Source organism: Cannabis sativa, unplaced genomic scaffold (genome assembly GCF_029168945.1).
Source record: "Cannabis sativa cultivar Pink pepper isolate KNU-18-1 unplaced genomic scaffold, ASM2916894v1 Contig1, whole genome shotgun sequence".
NCBI lineage: Eukaryota > Viridiplantae > Streptophyta > Magnoliopsida > Rosales > Cannabaceae > Cannabis > Cannabis sativa.
In genome coordinates this window covers 1,341,745-1,368,512 of record NW_026870037.1, presented here as the reverse complement: position 1 = coordinate 1,368,512, position 26,768 = coordinate 1,341,745, and the positions used below count along the sequence as shown (strand labels likewise).

The window sequence follows — 26,768 nt, the reverse complement described above, 5'->3', positions numbered from 1 at the left end:
AAAAATTTACAAACAGACATAGTCTAAATTGAGAATTATAATTGATTAATCAAAACCAATTACATGAGTCTTGTAAGCAATATTATCTCAACTAGTGTGGGGACCATGGGTCTTGTTGTCGAGTGAATTTCGCAACACCAGATTATATGATATTATTAGTAACAAGAAGAAATTTACGTGAAGAACAAGTGCGAGTATTCAACCTAGAATGGCGAGTACTCAAACTGGGAATGAGAAATGATTAACAAAAAACTAGAAATAATAAAGAGACAAAAAATTATAGTGGTTCAGTCAGATCACGGTCTGCTTAGTCCACTGTAGCAAGAGTTTCGTAGGTGCCATTTCACGGTGGATCACCCCTTTATATACAAAGCAGGTGTCCAATTAGTTATACAAGGATTGCATTCATTGTCAATCCGTTTTTACACATTGAATTACAATAATTAACTAAACAACGTTAACATTAATAAATGAACGGCAGTTACTAAGTTCATCAACGTATGCGTCTTCCAAATCTGCGAGTTGACTGTTCATATTCTGGTGATAAACTCGCGGGTTTATCGTTTATGTTTAGGATGTCTGCGTCCTTAGGTAGTCGCCTTTTGTGGACATCGCATGACGGGCTGATAGGACCTAGACATGCAAGTCTATATTAATTTATCAAGGCTGCAGGGTTCTTAGGACCAACTCGCATTCAGAGAGAGTCGTTCTCCTGGTTTATACACGGACACGGGGAGGATACTCGCATATAGTTCGATATATGTGAGCTACTCTCTTGTCTCGGTTGCGATTAGACTTCGATCATGCTCGCTACCTCTCGCTGATTCTATCTTAAGTGAGGTTTAAAACTTTGAAGAGTCCCTCAGGGACATCTCAGCTTTCTTTGGGAAATCTGAGTATACGTGTCCTCTAAATAGGGGTCTGGTCTCGAGTTTCTAGGTGAGAGAAATCTCACTATAACACATGCCCCTAGTTTTGCGATGTGACAGGTGCGGTCACAAAGGGAAACTATATTCGAGAGACAGGTGAAAGGTTGTCACGAGGAGGTGACCTTTGGTTGTCCCTTCGAGGGTTTCGAAAAATGACGGTTGTAATCATTACTTTTATTGCATTTATGATGCCACGTCACAAAACTCTTCGGTTTCTGTGTAGGCGTGGCCATCTTTGGCCGTTGGATTGAGCAACTCTAGGCCTTCTAATTGCCACGTGTCACGATCCCAATTAATGAGGGATTTGGGTATTTAAACCCCCTGATTCGAACCAAAAATCCCATTTTCCCTCATTTTCTTTAACTTCCTTAAACCTCCTTCTCCTTCAGAGAAACCTACCAAAAATACTTCCATAAATTGCCCATTTTTTTTTTCGCCTTTCTCCGTGGGTTTATCCTTGATTCTACAGTGCTGTCAAGGACGAATCGTGGGAACAGATTTTCCAGAAGTAAAGGTTAGTTTCCGAAACTTCACTGCATTCCGTTTTCTGTTTGAGTGGGAACACTGTTTTCTGGGTTTTTAATATGCATGAGGGGGTTTAAGAATGAATGTTTGTAGCGGTATGTATGAGGCTACGTTTTTTAGGTAAAAAACTGGGTAATTTCATAAAAAATGACTTGTAAATTGGCATAACTGCATACTGTATAAGAAATACTTGAATAGGCACTGTTTCATGCTTTGAATACTCGCGGGTATTCGGACGAACACTTCGAATACTCGCATATTTGCGAGACTTACTTACTTCTGATCGTCGCCTAGATCTTTAGGATTTTGTATACTGTGAATTTAGTCGCGAGAAAATTAATTGAGTCTCTCAAATGGTGGATGTGTCACAGTATTCTAATGGTCATATATGCGATTATATGTCCCTTGAGATATTGTGATACACCCAGCCATTTACGACATGCGTTAATGTTCTAATGAGTGTTCTCTTTGGCTGGTAGATATTCTCGAAACGGTGGGAGTACCTCAGTAACTTCAGGGTCATGCTTGAGAACACATGCCCCTTGAGTCACTGAGTTTCTCCCAGCCGTTTCTAGAGGTATATCACTTAGCCCAGGATGCATGACTTATTCGCAGGTTGCGACTTTAGTTAGATTCCTTGAAATGGTGGGTGTCTCCTCGTCACCTCAGGGTCATGCCAGAAGACGCATGTCGCTGAGGTCACCAGGACGCTCCTGACCATTTATTGGGATGCTTTTCTATTCGCGTATTTAGTATTCACTCTACTCGCATATTGATGGGCTGGTCAGCATTCGCGAGAATGCGGACCTTTCTATCAAGTGCGACTTTATAGTTTATATGCGGGTGAGATCACTTATTTTGTTTTCACACATTCACCACGCTGAAAAGATCTTCTATCTTTCAGATGAGCGACCTGTCGGATAGTCAGCTGCTCGGCTCGGGAGGCAATGCATTCGACGGTTACGAGGACCATGAGGAAGATAGCTTTATTCTGACTTCGATCTCAGAAGAGGAAATTGCACCTACTGTGGGTATAGAATTAGGTCCGATGTCTTCCGCAGACATCGAGAGAATGGTGCAGGAGCTCTCTGAACCAGGGGCCATTGATATTCGAGACAGTGAGTCTACGGTGTCAGCCCGCGATTATCTTATTCACTCCAGGCATGCCCCTGACGTCGAGGTCGAGGAGACGGATGACGACTGGACTGCCCCAGCTCGCGAATCAGGCGAGGAGGAAGAAGAGGCAGAAGGGAGCGGAACTGACTCGGTGGACGACACCCAGCTGAACGAGCCTTTTTCGTGCGAGGATTTGGTTTCGAGAGTTACCAAATCGCACCTCACTACCTTTACGAGGCTAAACTAGTTGCGACTTGCTTTTTTGCAACCTAAACCGACTCAAAGGGCGCACCTTCCTTTTACCAATCCAGCGATTATTCCCACAGAGGATGTGGTAATCTCAATACCCATTCTCTGATGTGGGGTATCAGTCCCTTTTCATCCATTTATCGCGGCCATCCTCAAACATTATGACGTGTCTCCTTTCCAGCTAACCCCTAACAATTATCGCACAACCCTGGCTTTTTATGCGATGTATATGGAGTATGTACATAGGGCCCCCACGGTAGAAGAGTTTAACTACTTCTATGATATAAAAAGCGTAGGCCTTCACAATGGTTTCTATTGCTTCAGCAAATGGGCGACTTCTGAAATTAACGGGGTAGAAGGCATGGTATCTAATACGGGAGATTGGAAATCAAAGTGGTTCTACATATTCAAAGTCCCGGGGATTAGAACTGACTTTAACCGTCGTCCTAGTATGTCGCATGTTTCCTGACTTAGACATTTTTCTAAGTTACTTTGAGATTTTAAGCTAACTCGCTCTTTTTTGTTTTCACAGATAGACCATCTCGTCCTACACTCGACGCGACTCACAGGGAGACAGCCAAAGTTCTTGGGAGCCTTCCTGTACAAGATCGCAACTGGCGATTGTTATGTACGACTGCTAAACTGCGCGAACACAAACTGATCCCTGAGAACGCTAGTCTTTGGAGAGAGCCGGTGTATAAGGAACCTTCTGAAAAGCAACAAGAGCGAATTGATAAACGTCTTTCCAAGCAAACTCCTCGACCATCATCAGGTATTTTATCGCATACGTAAACTTAGGGTGTTAGAATTTCATCCTTATTAGTATTACCCCTTATTATTATTTTTCCCTCTGTAATTGCAGAAATGACTTTCCTGAAGTCCGCTCCTATGCTCAACTGCAAACTGAAGCATGGGACAGCAGCGACTTCCCCTATTGCCTCCCAGAAGAGGAAAAGCGACGTGGTGGTTACTCCTGTCGCAGATTCCTCCAAGAGGCCCGCTAAGGGCATTCAGGAGAAACGGAAGAAAGTCATGATCGACCCAGCGGTTCGAGCTCGTCATGTGTTGTACCTTCAGGAGAGATTTCTCAGCGATGAGTTCCAGTCGAAGATTGACAAGACTCCTACTGAGGAGCTGCTGCCTCGCTCCGCGGAGTTAGCTACGCAGTTTATGGCCATGTTCTCGAAGGCTTTTGCTGCTGGGTCCAAGGAGGTTGAACTCGCGAAGAAACATATTGCTCAGCTTCAAGAAGACATTAAGAAGCTGAAGCAAGATGCGTCTTTTAAGGACAAAGAGCTCGAGGAACTTTGCAAGGCTAAGGAGCAAGTCGAGCTTGAGGCCAAGACAAAAATCGAAGAGATGTCTTGCGACTTGGAAACTGAGAAGGAGAATGGAAAAAAGCAGTATGACCAGGCGGTCTCAGACTACATCTATACTACTCTCTCCAAGATTCCAGACTTCGACTTTTCAATCCTTGGAGCAGAAGCCGCAGAAATGGCCAAGGCTTTTCGCGCTATGTCACCCACACCAACTCAAGGTGGTGGAGGGAACCTTCTCGAGGAGACCGAGGTCGGGGAGGTGGAGGAAGTTGAGAACGAGGCGGTCAGCAAAGTCGCAAATGAATCTGTTCCTGCTGCTCCTAATGCTTGATTTTTCCCTTTTTATATTTGCTTGTGTTGAACTATATTTCTTTTTAGTTTTTTTTTATGCGGTACAGGGGTACTCGCACTCTGTACTTAGACAAGTTTGCTTTTTATTTTGAACAACTTTATATCCTCGCGGAGATATCTGTTTTTAGTATTTTCGCAGTACACGGGTACTCGCGCTTCAATATCTATAATATTTCGACTTTAATTACAGCATGGTGTAATAAGTAGAAAATCTCATAAGACTTGAAAAATTTAAACTTGAAATTTAAACTTTGAAGAATTTCCAAGAATTTTGATTATATAATCAATAGTACATCATGGTATATACCCCCTATACTTAGGATTTTTTATATAAAAAATGACTAAGTATAAGTACAAGGCGAATACAAATTAGACAATGCGAGTACTATTGATAATAGAATTTTAGGCTTTCGCCTCCACGCTCGTGGAATCGCAGTACTATCGAGTGCTGCGAGTCGGTATGTAGCGTCACCAATCTTTTCTGCGATGAGATATGGTCCTTCCCATTTATCCCCGAAGACCCCATGCGCTGGGTTCTTGGTATTTGGCATTACTCTTCGAAGGACCAAGTCTCCTGTTCGCAGGACTCTTGCCTTGACCTTGGAATTGAAGTATCTTGCGGTTCGCCGCTGGTAAGCTGCATTTTTTAAGTACACCTGATCGCATTTTTCTTAAAGAAGATCGAGGTAGAGTGACTGTTTTTCTTCATTCTACGAGATGTTGAAAACATCTCTTCGTAGGGAACCTGCCCCAATCTCGACTGGTACCATGGCCTTGCACCCGTAGGAAAGCGAGAAGGGTGTTTCGCCAGTCGTGGATCGAGGAGTTGTATTGTAAGACCAAAGAACTTGCGAGAGCTCGTCTGGCCAAGTCCCCTTGCATTCTTCTAGTTTCCCTTTAATGGTGTGCTTTATTATTTTGTTAACAGCTTCAGTCTGTCCGTTGCTTTGCGGGTAAGCAACTGCGGAGAATGCCTTCTTAATTCCTAGATCGTCACATAATTGCCGCATCTCTTTACAATTGAACTGCTTTCCATTGTCTGAGATGAGTTTGTATGGGATACCAAATCGACAAATTATGGAGTTATAGACAAACTCGCGCAACTTAGTTGCTGTAATGGTTGCGAGTGCTTTGGCTTCGGCCCATTTCGTGAAATAGTCTACTGCGACTACTGCATATTTGACTCCACCTTTTCCTTTGGGTAGCTCGCCTATTAAGTCGATCCCCCATACTGCGAAGGGCCATGGACTTGTGATAGAATGTAGGTTACTCGGAGGTTGGTGGGTATATGTGGCTATTCGCTGACACTTGTCGCATTTCTTCGCAAAAGCGAAAGCATCCTGTCGCAAGGTTGGCCAGTAATACCCTTTTCGCATGATTTTTAATGCAAGGGAGTTACCCGCTCTATGATTGCCGCAAATTCCCCCATGTACCTCACGTAGTATGTAGTTGCAATCTTCCCCGTTGATGCATTTGAGTAGCGGTTGACTAAAACTTTTGCGATACAACCTTTGATCGTACATGACATATCGAGCGGCTCGTTGTCGCAGCTTTCTTGCTTCTATCTTGTCATCGGGTAAGACGCCATTTTCAAGGTATGCGACTATTAAAGTCATCCAGGTGACTTCTTGAACGGTATCTATTTCCATGATCACTTCTTGATTTATAGTTGGGTGAGCCAATACGTCTACCGGAATTACATCGAGCAATTCGGCTTCTCTAGTTGAGGCCAAACGGGCCAGTGCGTCTGCGTGTGAATTTTGAGCACGCGGTACTCGAGACACAATTACTTTTTTGAATTTCTGCATCAGCTCGCATACAATGGCTAAATATTTAACCAATCTCCTGCCTCTTGCCAGATATTCTCCATTCACCTGGCACACCACGATTTGGGAATCGCTAAAAGCCTGTAGATACTCGAATTTCATCTCGAGAGCGAGCTTCAACCCTGCGATTAAAGCCTCCTACTCGGCTTCATTGTTAGATGCAGAAAATTCAAAACGTAAAGCAACGTGTACCTTAAAATTGCTAGGATTGATTAATAAGATCCCGCCACCAGAGCCTTCGCTATTTCCGTCGACGTACAATTTCCACATCTCTCTATTCGTTATAGCAATGTCGATTTTGTCTTCTATGAGTGCTACCTCGGTGCTGGGGAATTCAAGGATAAAATCTGCCAAGGCATGCCCCTTGATCGCAGTTCTTGGTTTATACTTGATGTCGAATTGGCTTAACTCCATCACCCATTTCAACAACCTCCCTGATGTCTCTGGTTTTGCTAAAACTTGCCTCAAGGGGTAGTTTGTCAAGACCTCGATACTGTGAGCCTGGAAATAAGGTCGCAATTTTCTCGACGATATTACCAAGGCAAACACCAGTTTTTCCATTTGGGGGTAGCGGGTCTCAGCATCCAGTAATCGTTTGCTGACATAATACATCGGGTACTGTCGTCCTTGATCTTCGCGTATTAGTACCGAACTAATCGCGTATTCTGACACTGCTAAGTAGATGGACAGGATTTCGCCAGTCACGGGCTTTGATAAGACTGGAGGTTGCCCCAAATGTGTTTTTAAGGCTTGAAAAGCCTCCTCGCATTTTTCGGTCCATTGGAACTTTTTATTGCCTTTTAAAATCTGAAAAAACTCTTTGCACTTATCAGAGGACCGCGATATAAAGCGATTTAAGGCAGCGACTTTACCTGTGAGGCTTTGGACCTCTTTTGGCTTGGTCGGTGATGGCAATTCCACCAATGCCCTGATCTTCGCGGGATTGGCCTCTATTCCTCGCTGGTTAACCATGAACCCAAGGAATTTCCCGGAGCCAACTCCAAAGACGCATTTCGGAGGGTTCAGCCGCATCTTATATCGACGCAATATATCGAACATGGCCTGTAAATGGGAAATATGATCCTTCGCATGTTGAGATTTTACGAGCATATCGTCAACATATACCTCCATGGTGTTTCCAATGAGATCTGCGAACATCAAGTTTACCAGCCTCTGATAAGTCGCACCTGCGTTTATCAAACCAAAAGGCATTACTTTGTAACAGTATAGTCCTCGATCAGTAATGAATGAGGTATGTTCCTGGTCGGGCTCATACATCGGGATTTGATTGTATCCCGAGTATGCGTCCATAAAGCTCAGAAGTTCATGACCTGCAGTGGCATCAACAAGTTGGTCAATGCTAGGAAGGGGAAAGTTGTCTTTGGGACAGGCTTTATTTAGATCTGTAAAGTCAATGCATGTGCGCCATGAGCCGTTAGGCTTAGGCACGAGTACGGGATTCGCTAACCAGTTGGGGTAAAACGGCTCCCGTATAAAGTCGCAGGCTAGGAGGCGGTCGACTTCTTCTTTTAGCGCTTGGTACCTCGCGGGGTCCATTTTGCGGCGCTTTTGTCGGACACCTCGCACCTCGGGGTCAATGTTCAAGCAATGACACATGACCTGCGGAGATATTCCGACCATATCTAAATGTTTCCAAGCAAAAACATCAAGATTTTGTTTCAAAAAGGTCGTTAGTTGTTCTCGCTGCTGAAAATTCAACTTAGAACCAATTTTTAAAACTTTGCTATGATCTACAGGATCTATAGGTACCTCAATGGTGTCTTCCGCGGCTTGGGCTGCGGCGGTATGATCGAGGATTCTTGGATCCAAATCTGGTTCGTCCACGTGCGGTACCTCCTCGATTCTGAGGATCTCCAGGCGAGGAGGTGGTGCCTCCAATAGGTAGATAACATTTACTGACCTTTTCTCCGCGAGCTTGACTGCTGTGTTGTAGCATTCTCACGAATCTGCCTGGATTCCTCGCACAGAACTTACTCCAGCAGGAGTAGGGAACTTCATTGTGAGATGATAGATCGAGGTTATGATCTTCATCTCCTTCAAGATCGGTCGACCAATCACAGCATTGTATGCTGAATACTGGTCGATTACTGCAAAGTCAGCCATTGATTTGGCTGTTACTGGGGCGGTTCCCAAGGTGATTGGGAGTTTGATCATTCCTTTTAGTGCAATAATGTCGCCAGTAAAACCGTATATGCTCGACGTCACAGGTCGCGGGTCCTTCTCCTGCAATCCCATTTGTTTGAAGGCTTGGAAGTTCAACAGATTCACTGAACTTCCATTGTCCACGAGTATGCGGTGGACATTATCTCCGCCAATATTGGCGATGATAACAAGTGCATCAGAATGTGGGTGATGGACCCATCTCGCATCGCTCTCCATAAAGGTGATGTCGTCGCATTCCTTCTTAAACAGCTTCTCTGGCCGCTTACTAAGATTGTTCACATTGGTGAGCGGCTTCTCCTTGGCTTCTCTGGCATATCGCTCTTGCGACTTACGGGAGTCTCCTGCGATATGCTGTCCTCCAATGATAGTTAAAATGTTGCGAGGCGTTCTCGAACCACTCGCATTTTGGTTTTCTTCTTTGTCATCCGCTCGGGGATGACTTTCCTCGCCCTTCTTATACTTATCGAATTTTCCTCTCTGAATCAGCTCCTCGATTTCGTCCTGCAAGACCCAACATTCTAAGGTGGTATGACCAATATCTTTGTGGTACTTACAGAATTTTTTGGGGTCTCTTCTGTCGCGATTTCCCCTGATGGGGGGCGGCTTCTTGAAGACTCCATTTCTTTCTTCGATTGCGTAGATATGATCTCGGGGCACTGCGAGTTCAGTATAGTTAACAAAACGCGGTCCACCCTTCCTCTTCGGCGAGCACTCCTTCTTGGGAGGAGACTTGGCCAACTTTGGACTTCGCTGTCTCCGTGGGCTGCGTCTTCTTGGGCTTTGGCACCTGGAATTCTTCCCTTGGGGACTGCGAGATCTTGATCGCGGTATTGGTGGTTTGCGCTTATCCTTGCCCTTCTCCAACTCTGACAGAGAATTCTCGATTCTCTTATGGGGTTCGGCCATGGCGAAGAATTCGACTAGCGATTCTGGTCTTTGAGCTTGTAACTCCTTCCAAAAGTCGGTCCTCGGCAAAATACCTGTTATCAACATACAAACAAGCGAGGACTCGGGAGCCTTCTCGACTTTTGTTACTTCTGCATTAAACCGTTTAAAATAGTCTTGTAGAGACTCACCGGGTTCTTGTTTGATGTTGGCCAGAGTTGTATAAGGTGGCTTATAGGTCATCGTGGCCTGGAAATGCGTGAGGAATAAGTCGACAAAAGTTTCCCATGTCGATATCGAAGCCTCAGGCAATTGGGTAAACCAATCATGGGCGTTTTCCTCGAGCGTTCCCGCAAGAATGCGGCATTTTGCAAGCTGTGGTACCTGATCCACTTCCATTATAGTCTTAAATTTTTTGAGATAATCTATAGGGTTAGAGGTACCTTTATATTTTAGGGATTCGGATAGACGAAATCCCTTGGGAAGTTGGGCTTGTCGCACTTCCGCAGTGAAAGGAGAGGTCCCATGCAGCTTGTATATGGGCTTTCGTTGCTGCTCGAGCATTTTCAAAGCTTGCAGGAGCATGCTTTGGTCAATCCCTCCAGCCACAGGAGTCGGGACTGCTGCAACTGCAGGAGTCGCAACTACTGCGGCGAGGTTCGCTGGGATAGTGATCCCAGTAGTCGCAGTCGGTGCGGTAGGCGGGTTATTGTGAGTGTTTATACCCTGATCGCCCACATGGGGATCACGGAGTGTTCCCTCGTTATGGGGGGCGCGTGAGCACGCTCTGAAAACTGCGTTGAGGTGATCACGCAGATCACCTCGATGTACCTGATAGTGTCCCCCTGCTGCGTTTCTACAGATTCGGACCTTGTGTATCTACTTGGTGTGCGACCATGTGATGACGAAGAGGCTGATTCTGCGTCGTTGTCTCTCGATGGTCGACTGCGAGGATTGCGTCGCTCAGGATCTTCATCAGTCTGTGTTTCTTAGTTAGGATATCTCACGGATTGGTCTCTCGATGTTGGATTATTCAGGTCCAGACCTTCAGGGTTGGCTCTTCGTTCCCTGCGAACACGGTTATTACGACGTCTAGAATTTGTTACCTGAGGGTTGTCCGTGCGAGTAGTAGGGACTCGAGGGGGGCTTCGGGCCCAGTTCTGTCTATCCACTTCGGCCTGTAGTGCACGCAGTTGATCCTGGATTGCAGTATATTGATCAGTGGTAAGCTGGATGATTCCCTCGGATACCACTGCCGGAGTGACGGGGGGAAAATGCATGGTTGCTGGTGGTGTGGACGTGTCCCCGACTTGAGGGTCAGTTGTTTCAGGGAACAGGTTGAGAGGTCTGATGTTGCTCCTCCCTACTCCGCCATTAACGACATCCACAGGCGGTGTTCCAGCTCCGGACAACGGCACGTTCATCATTCCAATGTTGATGGACCCGTTGTTAGCACCTCCGTTTGTTTGATTTCCAGCCATGATGGTATTTTTACTTAAAGTGAATAAGATTTTAATTCTCGAATTCCCACAGACGGCGCCAAATGTTGTCGAGTGAATTTCGCAACACCAGATTATATGATATTATTAGTAACAATAAGAAATTTACGTGAAGAACAAGTGTGAGTATTCAACCTAGAATGGCGAGTACTCAAACTGGGAATGAGAAATGATTAACAAAAAACTGGAAATAACAAAGAGACAAAGAATTATAGTGGTTCAGTCAGATCACGGTCTGCTTAGTCCACTGCAGCAAGAGTTTCGTAGGTGCCATTTCACGGTGGATCACCCCTTTATATACAAAGCAGGTGTCCAATTAGTTATACAAGGATTGCATTCATTGTCAATCCGTTTTTACACATTGAATTACAATAATTAACTAAACAACGTTAACATTAATAAATGAACGGCAGTTACTAAGTTCATCAACGTATGCGTCTTCCAAATTTGCGAGTTGACTGTTCATATTCTGGTGATAAGCTCGCAGGTTTATCGTTTATGTTTAGGATGTCTGCGTCCTTAGGTAGTCGCCTTTTGTGGACATCGCATGACGGGCTGATAGGACCTAGACATGCAAGTCTATATTAATTTATCAAGACTGCAGGGTTCTTAGGACCAACTCGCATTTACAGAGAGTCGTTCTCCTGGTTTATACACGGACACGGGGAGGATACTCGCATATAGTTCGATATATGCGAGCTACTCTCTTGTCTTGGATGCGATTAAACTTCGGTCATGCTCGCTACCTCTCGATGATTCTATCTTAAGCGAGATTTAAAACTTCGAGGAGTCCCTCAGGGACATCTCAGCTTTCTTTGGGAAATCTGAGTATACGTGTCCTCTAAATAGGAGTCTGGTCTCGAGTTTCTAGGTGAGAGAAATCTCACTATAACAGGTCTATATAACTGAGCTTCCAATAAGCAGATCAAGAATTTATTACCTAAATTCACTGACTTATTAATTCTTCGTTGAATCCACGCATAGAACTTAGAATTGCACTCTTAGTATATAGAATGCTCTATATGTTCCACCATATAGACACATCATTAGTTATCCATTGTTATAATCCTAATTTGATCAATGATCCTCTATATGAATGATCTACACTGTAAAGGGATTAGATTACCGTTACACCCTACTATGTATTTTATCCTTAAAACACTTGACCCCGTATAAATGATATTTCAGCTTATGTGAAATGAGTACTCCACCATTTATTTTCGTTTGGTCAAGCTCGAAGGAGATCATCCTTTGCTTACTATTCGCCAGATAGAAGCTATAGATTCCATGTTTATGTTAGAGCTCCCACTCAATTGCACTACCGTGTTCCCAAAATGTATGTATCACCCTGACCTAAAAGTAGGATTAACTAACAAATCAAAGAACACGAATAGCCTCTTAAGATTGAGCCTAATCATAACAGGATTAAGATCATTTGATCTAGGATCAACTAGGCGATATTGACTTGAATAGATTTTACGGTAAGTTTAATAAATCTAAATCAAAGTTCAATATCGATCCCTTACGATGCATACTCCATGCATCCAACCTGAGTTTTACTTTAACCAATGTTCTGGAAAGAACATAGCATTTCTCCAAATGCAAGTAAACTCTTGTTGTAGATTATCATATCAGTAAAACCCTGTGTCTGATAAATCTAGGAAACTTTATTCACATAGTCATGTTTACTTTCCAAAGTGTTGACAACACAATAAATAGGATCAAGTATGTGAAAAGGGTTTCAGATGAATTTATAAATCAAATAGACAAGCAATTGATAAAGTGAACCAAAACATACACAAATGAATTAAAAATACTTCTGTTTCTTTATTGATGTTGAATAAAATATATTACATTGAAATAGAGTTTTATTTAGGGCAGAAAACCCAACAATTTGAACTTTGACACCCCGGGAACCTGAGACAATGAAAATCAAGCGTAAAACCGCTCCAAAAGACACCAATAGACGAGAAAATGCTTACTTTTCAGACCCGAAACATAGGCTAAATATAACCTAACACCAGGGGAGGAACATTGGAAGACAATCAAGTAAATCTTAAGATTAAGAAGAGGAACTATATGTTAGTCTATAAGGGTGTGTTTAAAACTCTTAAACTACACCACATCAGATTTCGAGACTTGCCTTTGTGCTAGAAAGTCTGCTGATAAGATGGTGATTACTGTGGGGGTGGAGTAGTGATTTTGGAGAAGTGTAAAAACCTATTTGAAGTCTCTAGGTCTACCAGAGAGAGATTGAATGTTAAAGTTGCAGGAGAGGAACTTATTCAGTCTAAGGAAAGTTCTATACATTTGTGGCACCGTTCCAACTTGTCTTAACTACTAGTGTTATTTTCCTGATTAACCAAAAGTAGTTGCCAAAAGTATAGAATCCAGTATCCCAATAGAGTAGACATATAGAGAGGAATTTCACATTATCAAGGATTTTGTGATTAAGGAAGAGTAATGGTGGAGAAGAGGTTGTGGTTAATTCAACCTGTCAGATCCTATTACGAGGAGTATACTACTACTACACTTGATTGGTATATCAAGGTGTTGAGATTATTTGAAATGCATATTTTGTTTTATATTAGTGCAAGTGGGAGTTTGTTGGGTTTTATGCCCTAAATAAAACTCATTTCAATATAATCAGATTTACTTATTAATAAAGATCAGAAATAACAGTTAATGTTGCATGGTTCTCATGATTTATTTCATGATTATATATATAATGTATGAATTCTATTTAAGTCTAGAACATATGAATTTGTTAATGATTATAGTGTTGTCAGCACAGTGGAATATAATCTTAATTATATGTTCGAAAGTTTATTCCGTGATTTGTCAGAACACTGGATTTAAACTGGCATGGTATAATCAGCGATTGGTATTCTTACACCTTGGATAAGTGTTATGTCCTTTCCAGGGCATTGGCAAAGTTTACCAATATCGGATGTATGGAGTATACATCGGAAGGGGTCGATATTGAACTTTGATTAGATATATTAAATTTACCGTAATATCTATTCAATTCAATATCACATGTTGATCCTAGATCAAATGATCTTAATCCTGATATGTTTAGGTTCAATCTCAAGAGTATTATACATGCTCTTTGATTTGTTAGTTAAGCCTACTTTTGGGTCAGGGTGATACGTACATTTTGGGAACATGATAGTGCAATTGAGTGGGAGCGCTAACATAAATATGGAATCTACAGCTTCTATCTGACAAATAGAAAGTAAAGGATGATTTCCTTCGAGCTTGACCAAACGAAAATAAATGATGGAGTACTCATTTCACTTAGCAGAAATATCATTTATACAGGGTTAAGTGTTTTAAGGATAAAATACATTGTAGGGTGTTACGGTAATCTAAACCCTTTACAGTGTAGATCATCTATATAGAGGATCATTGATCAAATTAGGATTATAACAATGGATAACTAATGACGTATCTATATCGTGGAACATATAGAGCGTTCTATATACTGAGAGTGCAATTCTAAGTTCTATGCGTGGATTCAACAAAGAATTAATAAGTCAGTGAATTTAAGATATAAATTCTTGATCTTCTTATTGGAAGCTCGGATATATAGACTCATGGTCCCCATACTAGTTGAGACCATACTGCTTGTAAGACTCAGTTAATTGATTTTGATTAATCAATTATAATTCTAAAGTTAGACTATGTCTAGCTTATGAATTTTCACTAAGCAAGGGCGAAATTGTAAAGAAAAGAGAATTCTATGTTTATTTATTAATTAAGAGACTTTATATGTCTAATTAATAAATATATTAAATGACAATATTATTTAATAATTAATTTTTAGTTATTAAATAATTAGAATTGGCATTTAAATGGTTGAAATTGGAAAATTGGCGTTTTTGAGAATATGGGATAGAAAAATGACAAAATGGTAAAATTGCAAAGTGGGCCCAATACACTATCCATGGGCGGCACACTTAGTGTAATTTTCCTATTTTTCTATTATTTTAATGCCAAATAATTCTAACCTAAACCTAGGTGGTGACCTATAAATAGATAGTGATGGCTCTCATTCGAACTGAACTTTGTTAACTTTTGTCAGATGAAATTGAGCCTCCTATTCTCTATAGCCGAAACCACTTCCCTCTTCTTTCTTCTTGATTTTTGAAATCCTTGAGTGAATGAGTGAGTGCCCACACACATCAAGTGGTATCTCAATCATAGTGTGTAAGACTGTAGAAGATTCCAAACAACAAGAAGGAGAATCAGCATCAAAGAAAGGAGAGAAAGAGATCCAGGTTCAGATCTTGGTGATGCTCTGCTACAGAAAGGAATCAAGGGCTAGAGATCTGAACGGAAGGAGTCATTATATTCCGCTGCACCCAATGTAAGGTTTACTAAACTTTATATGTTTTTATTTCATTGTTTTAAAATTCATATTAGGATGTTAATAAAACATACTTGTTAGTAAATCTAGATCCTGGTAAAATAATTTCCAACACAAATTCCCTCCATTAATCACCTTGACAAGTACCATAGATTTCCCTAATGCTTTGGCCAATCAAAAAAAACACCCCTTTCAATCACATCAAAGATAGAATTCGGTCTTATCTTTCTAAATGGAAAGGAAAATTTCTTTCCAAAGGAGGCAAAGAGATTATGCTTAAAGCAGTCATCCAGACTATTCCTACCTATGTCATGTCTGTCTTCAAACTTCCAACTTCTTTTGTAATTTTGTTGAAAGAAAAATGGCCAAATTCTGGTGGGGATCAAATAATGGTGAACTGAAAATCCACTGGAAGAAATGGCGGGCCCTTTACAATCAGGCCATGCTTGCCAAATAGGCTTGGAGAATCCAAAAAACCAAACCTCTCTTCTAGCCACACTTTTTAAATCTAAATACTTCCCCAGGTCATCCTTTCTGGATGCTCCCCTTGGACACTCTCCCTCGTATGTTTGGAAAAGTCTACATTGGGGAAAATCTCTCCTTAAAGTAGGACTACATTGGAAAATACGGAATGGTGCCACCACCTAAATCCTAAATGACAAATGGATCCCAAATTGCCACTTTCTCCCTATATCCCTACCTAACCACCTTATCCACGTCTTTGATTTGCTTCTCTCTGATGGTGACTGTAACATTACCCTTTTAAACAACCACTTTCCTAATGATATTGTTCATGATATCCTATCTCTTCCCCCTCCTGACACTAATCACCCTAATACTCTTTTCTGGCAGCACACCAACTCTAGCCACTACACTGTCAAAATAGGGTACCATCTAGCCAAATCCATGGCAAATATTTTCAAGCCTTCTGCCTCAAACTCTGATCTCCTCAATACTTGGTGGAAGTCCCTCTGGATGCAGAACATTCCCCCCAAAGTTAAGCACTTTATATATCGACTTTGCTATGACACTTTTCCCACTGCTCTTAACCTATATTGTAGAAATAATTATCCCTCCCCCACCTGTCCTCGTTGTGAACTGTATCCTGAGTCTATTCAGCATGCTCTTTTTAACAGTAAGGGTGTTAAGAGCGTGTGGTCAGGTACCGTTTTTAAGCATATTCTTAGTAATTTGAGAGGAAAAAATAGCATTGATATATTGTTATACATTAAATCCCACTTTCCAAGTGATACTTTTAACCTTTTTCTATGCATTCTTTGAAAGGCTTAGAACTGTTGGAAATTATTTTACCAGGATCTTAGATCTACTCACAAGTATGTTGATTAACACCCTAAATATGAACTTCTAAAACAATTACGAAATAAACACATATAAAGTATTAGAAACCTTACATTGGGTGCAGCGGAATTAAATGTCTCCTTCCGTTCAGATCTCGAACCCTTGTATCCTTTCTGTCGCAGAGTATTATCAAGATCTGAACCTGGATCTCTTTCTCTCCTTCTTTAGTGTTGAAACTCCTTCTTGTTGAATGTCTGTCTTCACGATCTTCCTCGCTATGATTGAGGTATTACTTGCTGTGTGTGGGCACTACTCTAATCACTAAGAGGTTCGAAATTCAAGAGGAAAAAGAAGAGTATAGGTGGCGGCTAGGGTTAGGAGTGAAGGCTCAGGTTTTTCTCTGAAGGAAAAATAGAAAGTTAAGTGTAAATTTCCTGAAGCCTTCACTATCTATTTATAGCATTCCACTAGGGTTAGGTTTGAATTATTTGCCATTAAAATAATGAAAATATCAGATGATAAATGCTATAAAAGTGGCCGGCCCTAGGCAATATGGAATTGGGCCTCCCTTTTTGCAATTTTGCAGTTTTATCATTTCTGCATCTCATTTTCTCAAAAACGCCAATTTTCAAATTCAACCATTTAAATGCCAATTCTAATTATTTAATAACTATAAATAATTATTAAATAATATTGTCATTTATCATATTTATTAATTGAACCATACAAAGTATCATAATTAACAAATATGCCCCTAAAACTCTTTCTTTACAATTTCGCCCTTACTTAGTGAAAAATTCACAAATAGACATAGTCTAATTTGAGAATTATAATTGATTAATCAAAACCAATTATATGAGTCTTACAAGCAATATTATCTCAACTAGTGGGGGGACCATGGGTCTATATAACCGAGCTTCCAATAAGTAGATCAAGAATTTATAACCTAAATTCACTGACTTATTAATTCTTCGTTGAATCCACGCATAGAACTTAGAATTGCACTCTCAGTATATAGAATGCTCTATATGTTCCACCATATAGACACATCATTAGTTATCAATTGTTATAATCCTAATTTGATCAATGATCCTCTATATGAATGATCTACACTGTAAAGGGATTAAATTACCGTTACACCCTACAATGTATTTTATCCTTAAAACACTTAACCCCGTATAAATGATATTTCAGCTTATGTGAAATGAGTACTCCACCATTTATTTTTGTTTGGTCAAGCTCGAAGGAGATCATCCTTTACTCCTACCTATTATCTGGATATACCAAGAAAGATGTACAGTCTAATGAGGCTACTATGAAATATTTACTCATGGGTGGGGCAAGCTCTTCTATTCTGGTTACTATTCGACAGATAGAAGATATAGATTCCATGTTTATGTTAGCGCTCCCACTCAATTGCACTACCGTGTTCCCAAAATGTACGTATCACCCTGACCTAAAAGTAGGCTTAACTAACAAATCAAAGAACACGAATAGCCTCTTGAGATCGAGCCTAATCATAACAGGATTAAGATCATTTGATCTAGGATCAACTAGGCGATATTAACTTGAATAGATATTACGGTAAGTTTAATAAATCTAAGTCAAAGTTCAATATCGGTCTCTTTCGATGCATACTCCATGCACCCAACCTGAGCTTTACTTTAACCAATGCTCTGGAAAGAACATAGCATTTCTCCAAATGCAAGTAAACTCTTGTTGTAGATTATCATATCAGTAAAACCCTGTGTCTAATAAATTTAGGAAACTTTATTCACATAGTCATGCTTACTTTCCAATGTGTTGACAACACAATAAACAGGATCAGGTATGTGAAAAGGGTTTCAGATGAATTTATAAATCAAATAGACAAGCAATTGATAAGGTGAACCAAAACATACACAAATGAATGAAAAAATACTTCTGTTTCTTTATTGATGTTGAATAAAATGGATTACATTGAAATGGAGTTTTATTTAGCGCATAAAACCCAACAAGAACAGCAGGAACTCTTTTGTGTTCAGGAATCAGCAGGAACAACCCTCCAGGATATGTCAAGAAGCAAAGGAATTTTTGGCCTTTTACCAACAGGCTCAACAATAACAAAGAACTCATATTCCCCCTCATAGTCCAAACCAAAGTAGGAAGTGGCTACCTCCGAAGATGGGGAAACACAAGCTTAATGTGGATGCACTGCTTCAACCAGGAAAGAAAAGTCGAGTGTTAACGCTTTGGTTCGAAACTCTTTAAGACAAGTCGTGGCTGCTTTGGCTAAGAGTCGTCAAGGAAAGATGCCCCCAAAGACAGTTGAAGGTTGGGAATTATTACAAGCACAACGCTATTGTCGAGAGAGAAACATTGAAATTCACCAGGTAGATAACACTTGGCTTTGGAATTGCAATGACCCCTACCCGTTTTTACTGTAATTTTGGGTCATATCCACTAAAAAACTACAGGTACAATTAGACTTGTGAAATTACTTATTACACCCTTCTATCCTTGTTCAAATCTAATTTTTAAATCCAAAAAAATACAATCCAGTAGCTGAAAGGGCTATAGCAAGTAAACTTATCTATTATAAAATTATATTATGATGAGCACCTGCCTCCTGTAGCATATTAAACCATCAAAAAAAATATAAAATTTATTTAAAAATTATGTCAACTGACACATAAGTCAACACTCATTTAATGTAAAATTGAAGGCGTAACTCATTCTGCCAAAGTACACAACGAGCTGAAATCGGGTGCCCATATATAATAAGAGAACCACTAATTCATCATGGAATACTTTTAAGATTTCTATTTTCTAATAAAAAATAGAGAGAAATTTGCGGCCAAACCCCCTTATGTTTCATTTGCTTAACACTTAACCCCCTTTTCTTTTATTTTAGTGGGAAAACCCCCTTTTGTTTTGTTCTGTTAACAAATTCACTATTCCGTTCATCTCACCCGTTTACCCCTTACGTGTCAGCCTCCAGATCACAAATAAATGCCAGCATGGCAAAGAAATGACATAATGTCAAAATAAAATTTCTTTTTCAATTTTTTTATATAATTAAAACACAAAAAAAATATAAACATATTTGAATAATTAAATACAAAAATAAAATCATAACAATTAAAAACTAAAATTATTACAATATTCTAAAACCACAACCACGATCAAAACAAAACCCAAAAATAAAACCCCAAAATCAGATATCTCCCCAAAATCGCCATTAAAACGAAAACCCAAAACAAAAATCTCAGTCCTTGCTTCTTATTCTGGTTTAGGGGTGGACAATTGCTAGAGGTTTGTTATATTTCATCTTCCATTAAAGTTGACGACATAGCTGTGCGAAGGAGAATATCGAGAGGTGGCCATTTCTTCAGCTTCTACTGTGACGAGTAGTTGTGCGGTGTGGGTCGACATCAAAGGAGCCGTAAATTGAACAATGGTGAATATCAGAGGAGAAGATAAAAATCCTCCATAATATGGTATGCTATTTCTTGTGAAATTAGAATTTTATTTAATAACAAAAAAAGTGGAGTTTGCTTTGCTGTATGTTGGTTGAACGAGAAAAAATGATGGATTTTATAGGTGATGAGTTTCTTAGGGCAGTGTGGGTCATTGATTGATGTAAGTGGTTTTAGTTGGTGAAATGATATTGAAAAATATTTAAATATTCAAGTGGATTTAAATATTGAGAATGAGTGATAAATGTCATTCTTCCTTTACACATATGCACATGTCTATGTTATTTTGTCTTCTTATGAGGGGTAAAAAGTTAAAGGGGTTTTCCATGTATATTAACATTGAATAGATGAAAACTACTCTTAAATAAGATTTGCCCAGATAAAAACTAATCCCAAATACCAAAAATTTCAATTTGAAATACATTCTTTATTTCCTTTTTTCTTTTTTTCCTTTTAAGTTTATGACATGTTACAACAAGTATGTATATATCAAAACTAAAAAAATAAGTATGTGTATATACTCATAGCTAAGCACATGTTAATTATTACTAATTCAATTATTTATATTATGAATTTATTATGAACTCACTATTGGGGAGTGAATTATGTGCAAGTGATTGTATCAATCTCTCAAATATTTAAAATTATTTTATTAGATGTACTAGGACAAAATTTTATTTGTGCTCTATTTGAAAAGATGTAATGTGATGATAAGGATTGTGGAGAGATTAGATTGTTGATCAGAGTAATATTAATTGCATACTCGAAGAAAGAAGAGTAGAATGGAGGCAGAATGGAGGTCAGAAAGTAGTTAATCAAGAAATACTAACATATATAATCAAAACAGAATAAGTGCAAGCATTCACATGCCACCATAATTGTATTTGATCAATTAATTGGTACTTGTACATACATATATGATATATCTCAAACACAGACAACAAAAAGAGAGAGAGATCAAAGTGTAGGAAAAGAAGTTACTGTGTTAAGTTACAATAGTTTTTGATTTGTAAGAACCACAAACAGCCTGTGTAGCAACAAGAAATTAATATTAGTACTTGACATAAAAATGATGATTTGGTAGTTATTCATAGTTGATGTTAATCTTGATCTTTGCATTTGTGTCTGTGTTTGTGTTTGTGTATATATATATTTAATTGTAATTATCATGTAAAAGATATTGTATAAACTTGTTTTAACATTTAGTCTATTTTAATAGCTTTTTAGAAATATTATGTTTTGGCAGGGGCAAGAGTCTTGTAGTTTTTGGGCTTGGTTGGACCTTGAGATGTGTGAACGATTTAAACAAGTGATATTGAGACTACTTAAGAAGATACTAGGGGTGTTCATCCGATCCAATCCGCACTTTTTTGGTCAAACAACATCCAATCCGCACTAAGTGCGGATTTCATATTTTAGATCCAATCCGATCCGCATAAGAGTTTAAATCCAATCCAATCCAATCCGCAATAGTGCGGATTGGATCGGTTATTTTGGATCGGTTATTTTTTTAATAATAGTTTATTTAATATTTCATAGAAAAAGAATTTTTTTTAAAAAAAACTATTGTTTCTTAATCTCCAATAATAATCTATTTCCATTTCTATTTATATACAAATTAAACCAATACACATATATATCAATATATGTATACATATCTTTAGATTTACACTAAAATATATATGTATCTATTACTAAAATAAATAAGTTAGTATATACATATTTAAACTTTATGTGTATGTGTCTATGTGAAGAAGAATTATTTTTCTTGTGTTTTTTATTACAAAATAAATAAAATGCACCAACTCAATATATTACTAAAAAAGATTAAGAAATTAGAAGTTTGTATCTTTTTTTAATTAATATATATTATATATTATAATTTTTTAAAAATATATATAATTAAGTGCGGATTGGATTGGATCGGTTACTTTTTGAGATCAAACTACATCCAATCCGCACAAAGTGCGGATTTTAGATTTTTCAATCCAATCCAATCCGCACAAGTGCGGATATCCGCATTTTGCGGATTGGATTGGATTGGATCGTGCGGATTGGATTGGATCGGATACTTTGTGAACACCCCTAGAAGATACAACAATTGGAGAGTGAAATTTCCTCTATTACAGCAACTTATGAAGAACCTTCCCATCTAGTGGACAAAATTCATAACATGCCACAAGTTGAATCAATTATACAAAGTTATGGTCAAAGCAATCACATTGTTCAAGATATGGAGAATAAAAATATTAAAAGCAACATAAAACCTTTTCGATTTTCTATTGTAATAGTGATGGTGTTGTTGTATTTGAAATATTAAGTTGGAGAATTGACATTAGTAAATTAATATTAATGCATGTTGTAATAGTAAATATTTGGGAATAAAATGAAGTACTATTTCAATTATAATTATTCTTGAACTTGGAGCAAGTTTGCAAGTAATCACCAAATTTACTTCATGATGCTAATACATATTAACTCCTAAAAGTTCAAAAAAAAAATAACAAGGTCATCTTTTAAATTGAACTCTCTATATATAATATATCATGTACATGTATATAATATATAATGTCAACACAACCATATATTTAAAAGAACCTTTTGTACACTGCAATTGTAAGAGTTATTGGAATGTACTCATGATATCACCATCATAAGATAAATAATTTAGCTCCTAATATATATTAGGTCCTAGAAAGTTTTACAAAAAAAAAAAAAAACTTATTGCCAAAGTATGTTATGACTATCATAATTTCCTTGAAAACTTTACAAAAAACTACCCCAAATGATCAAAATACTACATTATTAAGGGTTTGAATATCAAAAGGGTTTGCACAATTCATAATCTATTAAGAAGTTGCAGTTGAAGTCCCTGCTCCAGCTGCACTTTTGTTGGAATATTTATTTTACCAGGATCTTAGATCTACTCACAAGTATGTTGTTTAAACACCCTAAATATGAACTTTCTAAAACGATAAATTAAACACATATAAAGTTAAGAAAACCTTACATTGATGCAGCGGAATTAATGTCTCCTTCCACTCAGATCTCTAACCCTTGTATCCTTTCTGTAGCAGAGTATAATCAAGATCTGAGCCCGAATGTCCTTCTTCTTCAAGTTTGATCCTTCACAGTCTTCCAATCTATGATTGAGTTACTGCTTGCTGTGTGTGGGTACTTACTCTTTCACTAGGGTCGAAATTGATGAAGGGAAAAGAGAAGATAGGGTTTCGGCCAGGTATAGAAAGTGGGGAAGGCTCAGTTTTTCTGAAGAGAGAAATTTCTGTCAGAAAGGCTTGTGAAAACTTATGAAAGCATGTCTTGTGACTGAGCCATCACTTTCTATTTATAGGCAACTACTAGGTTTAGGTTAGGAATTATTTGGCATTAAAATAATGAAAATATTAATTTGAAATCCCACAATAAGTGGCCGGCCATGGTGTTATAATGGGCCTCACTTGATTTTGCAGTTTTATCAAATTTTATCTCTATTTTCTCAAAAACGCCAATTTTCCAATTCTAACCTTTTAAATGCCAAAACTAATTATTTAATAACTAAAATAGATTATTAAATAATATTGTCATTTAATTTAATTATTAATTAGACATATAAAATCCATTAATAAATAAATAAACCTAGAATCTCTTTTCTTTACAATTTCACCCCTGCTTAGTGAAAATTCATAAAATTAGACATAGTCTAACTATAGAATTATAATTGATCAATCACGAATCAATTAATGAGTCTTACAAGCAGAATATTCTCAACTAGAATGGGGACCATGGATCTATATGCTGAGCTTCCAATAAGTGAACCAAATGTACCAAGTAAATTCCTACTTATTAATTCTTCGTTGAATCCACTCTTAGAACTTAGAATTGCACTCTCAGACTTATATAGAGCATATTGTATGTTCCACGATATCAATATGCTATCTCATTTAACCATTGTTATAATCTTATTGTGATTTAAAGATCCTCTATATAGATGATCTACATCGAGATGGGATTTCTTTACCGTTCTCACCCCTCAATGTATTTTGCCCCTTAAAACACTCAGCTACCTGTAAATGGTATTTAGTGATCTAATAATTAGTCAGTTAAACAAGAGCTCATCCATTTACTTCTATTTGCTAAGCTCGAAGGGAATCATCACTTGACTTCTATACACCAGTAGAAGCTATAGATTCCATATTTATGTTCAGCACTCCCACTCAATCATACTATCATGTTCCCAAAATATACGTATCACCCTGACCCAAAAGTAGGCTTAACTAATAAATCAAAGAACATGAATAGCACTCCTGAGTTGAGCCTAAGCATATCAGGATTTAGATTCTTTTAATCTTAAGATCAACTACTGATATTGACTTGGAAAGATATGTATAACGGTAAGTTTGTAATATCTTAACTTAGTTGCAATATCGGTCCAGTCCAATGTATACTCCATACATTCGAAACTAGTATACTTTACTAATGTCCTGGAAAGAACATAACACTTACTCCAAGTGTAAGTACACATCATCGCTGATTATCACATTAGTGTAAATCCAATAACACTGATGAAACAGGGACCAAGTCTTTTGATACATATGATCGCAATCACATTCCACTGTGTTGACGATACTGTAATTGTGAATAAACATATGATTTGGATTTAACTGATTTGTGTGTATGAATGTAATAAACATATCAAACATATTAAACCATTAGCATGTAAAATTCATGCAAACATCAATCACTTCAAATTTCTTATATTGATAACTAATCAGATTGTAAAGAGTTTTATTTAGGGCATAAAACCCAACAACTTTCCCTAGCCTTTTGTCTCTCTTTTCTTTTCTTCCTTTTGATTGTTTCTTTAGTTGGGTTCTTGACAGGTGGGCGCCCTCCCTTTTTCTTCTCAACTTACACAAATATAACTTATAGTTCAATTTCATTTTACATTATAAAACTTATCAGAATCACTTAGAATAAAGATTATAAATACCGTAGGTGCGGCTTCATTCTTGCATGTTCTTCTACTGTGTCCAACTTGTCCACAATTACCACAATGATTCATTTGTCCTTTTTTACTAAGCTTGGTTGCATTAGCAGGGGGCGGCTCATTAGCAATCAAGTTTCTTTTCTTCTTTGGCCTTCCAGGAAGGTTGTTTTCACCTGGAGGCAGTATAGGATTAATTCCTTTGTTTGGCCAGTTGTTTGGGCTCGGCACTGGGCCTACTGTACCTTCGTAAGCTTCTTTTGTGGTACCACGAGTGAATATATCCCCGTACACATCATGTTTAGCAAAAAATATTGTGGCCAAACCATGTCCACATGGAAGCCCCGTCAGCTGCCATCTTCTGCATGTGCACGTGTGTGTATCCAAATCAACAGTTAAGCGCTTTCCATCATTCATGGTTACTTGAAATATTGTAGCAATTGCACGTTCAATAGAGCAATAAGCAGAAATTTCCATTTGCTTATCCAATATCTTCATGATATTGTTATGCACAGGGTTCTTCCACTTGTCCACATTCTCCCTATTTTTGGTAAACTTACGCATCAAACCAAAGCCTTAACGACTCCAATAAAGTTACAATTGGTTTATCCTTTGCATCCAAGATTGCACTATTGAAACTTTCACATACATTATTAAGCAACATGTCACACTTCACAGATTCTTTGAAGTGTGATTTACTCCACTCGGATGGGTTCTTTGGAGCGAGCCAATTATAAGCTCTCTCATTAACATCTTTCAAGTCCTTCATTTTTCTTTCAAAGTCAACTGGGGTTGTGGCTCTTGCTGTAACCCACAACATTTGTTTCAGCAGAAGTCCAGGGAAATCTTTCTTAAAATTACCATGCATATGTCTCACACAAAAATGACCATTAGAACCAATGAAAATCTTGTCCACTGCATTTTGCAAACCTTTTTTCCTATCGCTCATCATCGTGTATATGCAAGGATCGGTGGGATGCAAGTCTTCTTTCAACAGCTCCAAAAACCAAGTCCAACTTTCTGTAGTCTCTTTCCCAACCACTGCATATGCAATCAAAAAGATTGAGTTTGCTCCATCAATCCCAATGGCAGCCAATAGAATTCCTTTGTAATAGCCTTTTAAATGACAACCATCTAATCCAATTAGCCTCCTACAACCCCTTATGAAACCATCCTTACATGCCTTTAAGCATATGTAAACCTTCTCAAAAACCCTTTTACCATCAACCAATATAGTTTGAATCTTTGCAGTACTCCCAGGGTTTGTTTCCAATAGTTGCTTGCAATAGTCTTCTAAGATTTCATATTGATCCTTAACAGACCCCTCTAATATTATCCTTGCAGTTGCACGGGCCCTGTAGAATTGATGGTTCGAGACCTTGGAGAACTTGCTATTTTGTGTCATATGGTAGAAAGCTGAGAAATCCATATTGGGATGCATCCTAAATTGATCAAGGAAATGCTTTGCCAACCATTATGTGTTCACATGATTATTTTCTAACACTATGCCACATTGGTGTTTGGGTTTCATCTTGTTGATCCGAAATGTTTTCCCATATGTTCACAAATAAAAATGCAAGAATAGTTATAGCAAGTTTCATGAATAAAAATACGGAAACAAATTTAGTGGCAAATATTAAATGGTACATCTATATTTATACTCGATCACTAACAACAAGGATAACTTATACAGCAGCTGATATGCGTGTACACTAGCTGATATATTTAACACCATCTCATAGCCATGGAATTTTAGGTACTTATGTCTTTAG

General features: G+C 38.5%; 1 protein-coding gene across 1 annotated transcript; it reads right to left on the bottom strand.

Annotated features, from left to right (window-relative positions):
* Positions 1 to 18,574: 18,574 nt before the first annotated feature.
* LOC133032970 (uncharacterized) lies at positions 18,575 to 26,425 on the bottom strand. Its single transcript, XM_061107460.1, has 3 exons — positions 25,646 to 26,425; positions 25,003 to 25,551; positions 18,575 to 18,709 (listed from the first exon to the last, which is right to left on the bottom strand). The coding sequence occupies exons 1-3, from the start codon at positions 26,423 to 26,425 to the stop codon at positions 18,575 to 18,577; spliced, it is 1,464 nt and encodes a 487-aa protein (XP_060963443.1).
* Between the last annotated feature and the right edge of the window lie 343 nt (positions 26,426 to 26,768).